This window comes from Acyrthosiphon pisum, unplaced genomic scaffold (genome assembly GCF_005508785.2).
Source record: "Acyrthosiphon pisum isolate AL4f unplaced genomic scaffold, pea_aphid_22Mar2018_4r6ur Scaffold_21135;HRSCAF=23121, whole genome shotgun sequence".
In the NCBI taxonomy this organism is placed as follows: domain Eukaryota; kingdom Metazoa; phylum Arthropoda; class Insecta; order Hemiptera; family Aphididae; genus Acyrthosiphon; species Acyrthosiphon pisum.
In genome coordinates this window covers 42,513-46,338 of record NW_021770569.1, presented here as the reverse complement: position 1 = coordinate 46,338, position 3,826 = coordinate 42,513, and the positions used below count along the sequence as shown (strand labels likewise).

General features: G+C 31.6%; 1 protein-coding gene across 1 annotated transcript in view; it reads right to left on the bottom strand.

Annotated features, from left to right (window-relative positions):
* Positions 1-3,680: 3,680 nt before the first annotated feature.
* The window catches only part of LOC107885918, a 15,413-nt gene continuing 15,267 nt past the window's right edge, over positions 3,681-3,826 (bottom strand). Inside the window, exon 2 of the mRNA XM_016809688.1 lies at positions 3,681-3,704. Within this exon, the coding sequence (XP_016665177.1) occupies positions 3,681-3,704 (24 nt within the window). The remainder of the gene's footprint in view (positions 3,705-3,826) is intronic.

Genomic DNA, 3,826 nt, shown 5'->3' with positions numbered 1-3,826 from the left:
CAATAATACGTTTTAATAATTTATATTTAGGTTGTTCCAGCGTCTTGGAGTATATATAAACGTTTTCAAATCGTAACCCGTTTTCATCGACTAGTAGAAAATATATAAGATTGGTTTTTCCGCACCCCGAGCTCCCAAGTACCAATGACCTTATCGTATTCGGGAAAAGGTCACCATGTCTCAACTGTAAAGTATCGGGGGTATCAATGTTATAAATTCGAAGTTTTTTCTCTTGCTCTATAAAACGCATTTTTAAAATATTCACTATATATACAGATGTTTTGTTAGCGAGAGCGTCACACGATGTCTCAAGTTCGTGAGTGGAACAACAATAAAGGCTCCGGTCTTATTAACTCTGTTATAAATCATTTACCTGTAGAATTACATTTACTAGACTACAGGTAAGTCATTAAATTATTATTAAACCCTATCTAAATTATATATTATATAATATAATATTATATATATATTATATATTTGTTATGGATTTGCTAGTCCTGGAACCAAATTAAAAGAACGATTAGCACGTGAAGAACGTGGAATAAACAGTCTTGACGAGTTGGCCAGAGCTCACGATATCGCATACGAAGAAAGTAATTCGCTCACAGATAGACACAGAGCGGACGAAATATTGGAAAATCAAGCGTGGGAGGTGTTTAAATCTAAAAACACTGGTATTAAGGAAAAAGCAGCGTCTTGGTTGGTTACTACAGCCATGAAGGTTAAACGTAAGATGGGCGCTGGTTGTGGATTTAAACAAATGGTTTCGGCTGCTAAAAATTCGATCAAGAATAAAATGAACGAAAATAATATAACTAAATTAGTAAGAACATGCCTGTCAGCTGCAAAAAAAATCTAAAAATCTAAAAATAAGATGACTAAAACTCCGAGAATTATACCAATTCCGAAAAAGGGCGGTGTTTTACCTTATTGTTTTACCTATTCCTATTTTTGCTGGTTTATGTGCATTAGGTGCGATTACCGGTGGAGTAGGTAATATAGTAAATGTCGTGAAAGAATTGCATTTTGGTAAAAACACTCCTATTCACTTAGGTAAAGGATTATATCTAGCACCTCATAAGGGTAGTTCTTATAAAATCGTAAAAGGTAAAGGCTTATACCTAGCACCGTACAAGGGTGGATCAGTTAAGAAATCAAGGTCAAAAAACTAATTTCTACGTTACCCGATAGAGCGTTGTACGATTATGAAATTATAAAATACGCTGACATGTTGAAAATACCTCATCTCATCGGTGTATTTTCTAGAGACAAGTTGCCTCGACGATAAAAAAATCAAGAGTCTGCTGTAGTTAATTTAGACATCGAAATCAGAACGGGTACTCATTAGGTAGCGTATAAGAAAATCGGAAAACAAGTTAAATATTTTGATAGCTACGGAAACTTAGCTCCTCCTCTAGAATTACAGAAATATTTCAACGGTTGCAATATTGAATATAATTACGATAGAAATCAAAAATATAATACAACAAACTGCGGACACTTGTGCTTAACATTTTTATCATGTATACTATAACGTTAACCGGCAACTTGAGCGAATTGTCATGCGACTTTTTCCCACCGATAGAAGTCGGTAAAAATGCTAAAATCTGTCTGTTGGGTTTTCAAACGAATAATTCTATACCTAATGTTAACGAAAAATGCAATAAAATAGGAATCACAAATAACGCTGGTGACAAGAGTGGAAGTGTTGCATGTACAATACCCATAGGATCTTATGAGTTGAAGGAAATTGAGGCTGCGATAATACGTGCATTACCTCATTCAGATACCTTATTCGTGTTGAGAGCAGATAATAATACGCTAAAATGCTCAATGTTTTGTAATGTCTAATAGTATAGGACAGATGTTGTGATTCAAAAATTGTAAATATGATGCTAATGTTAATCACGAATAAGATACGTTGGTTAATATTACTAAAACAAACTGTATATATATATATATCGATTCAAATCTGGTTATGGGTTCATTCGTCAACGGTAAGCAGTGTCATACAATACACGAGTTTTACCCAAACGTACCTCCAGGTTATAAAATAATAGAGGTGGCAACACATTTGGTATTTTATCCTCTTAATTCTACATCTATAACGCACGCGAGTATAACTTTGAAAAATCAAGACAATGAGTTGATCGATCTACAAGGTGAGCCAGTATCGATACGATTATTAATTCAAGACTTGTGATGAGGCTGCAATTTTATAATATAAATACACGTGCATATGTAAAACCTGTTACTCGTGCTGTAAACACTATCGAGGTAACATCTCCGAAGAAGAAAAAGAAATATGCTAAACGTAAGCAACTTGGACATAGTCTAACAGAGGACAATTTGACTTTTCTACGTTCGTTAAACGCTATTTAAAATGGACGATATGTATTTATATGTCACGGCTGGTCACGGATGATTGTAAAATAACTCAAATCGACTATCATTCTATTTTACCGTATTCAACATCTGCTCTTTCTAATAACGATGAGGTGCGTATTGCTTTACATAACACAGAGTCTTATACTTTACCGTGCGAGAGTTATATTTACATCGAAGGAACAATAACCAAACCTCCAGAAATAACTGACGAGATTAGATTTATAAAAAATGGACTTGCATTTATTTTCTCCGAAATGAAATACGAAATAAACGGTACTCAAATTCAGAAACTCATTAATCCGGGTATATCGACAACATTAAAAGGATATTGTTCGTACAATAAAACAAATATTTCTTCAAACCAAAACGCTGCCTGAGATTTTGATACTAAAAATGTTAATAAAGATTTTATCGATAGCAATAATTTTAACGGGTGTATTGATCTTAAACATTTATTTGGTTTTTGTGAAGATTATAAGCGTATTTTAATAAACTGTAATCAACAACTTATATTAAATAGAGCATCGATTGATATGAATGCCATCAAACAGTATAAAAATAATGAAGCTGTCGTAGACGCTCCTAAACTAAAAGACGTTAAAATAAACATAACAAAAATATTGTGGCGGATGCCTATAGTGAGAGTTAGCGATCGGGAAAAAATTAGATTGTTGAAAGTAGTCAATAATCAGAAACCCCTAACGTGTGCGTTTAGATCTTGGGAGCTGTGTGAATATCCATTTTTACCTCAAAACACTTCACATTTGTGGAAAGTAAAGACAACCAATAAATTGGAAAAACCTCGATATGTAATAATCGGATTTCAAACCGCTAGGAAAAATAGCGTGACTAAAGCAATGTCGTATTTCGATCATTGTAAAATTAAAAACCTAAAGGTCTATTTAAACGCTGAAGTATTCCCCTATGAAGATTTTCAAAGCGACTTTACCAAGAATCAAGACTGGGCATAAACGCGTTAAAAAGTTTAAAGTTAAATTAAAAGTTAAGTAAATTTTAACATTTAACTTAACTTTTTTAAATTTAATGTTCATTAACTTAATTTTTAACTTAACTTATTTTAATTGATGTTAACTTAATAAATAACAAGTTACTTTTAATCGAATTCAAGTTAAGTTAATTTATAAATAATTAAATAATAAAAATAAAAATTATTATTGATATTACATAACCATTTACTAGAATAGGGAATTACAAATATAGTTAAATCAATTTCTTAAATAAATATTTATAAATATAAATATTTTACTGAAGTATAAAGTTGGCTATATTCTCTAACAGTTTAGACTTTTAGCTCCCTGAAAAAGTATTCAGAGTTTAAAATTAAGTACATTCTTAAATACAATGTTATTTTTATTTAATAATTTTAAAAAAATGTATAGTACTTATCTGTATTAGTGTATTAATAAATCAAAGGTTG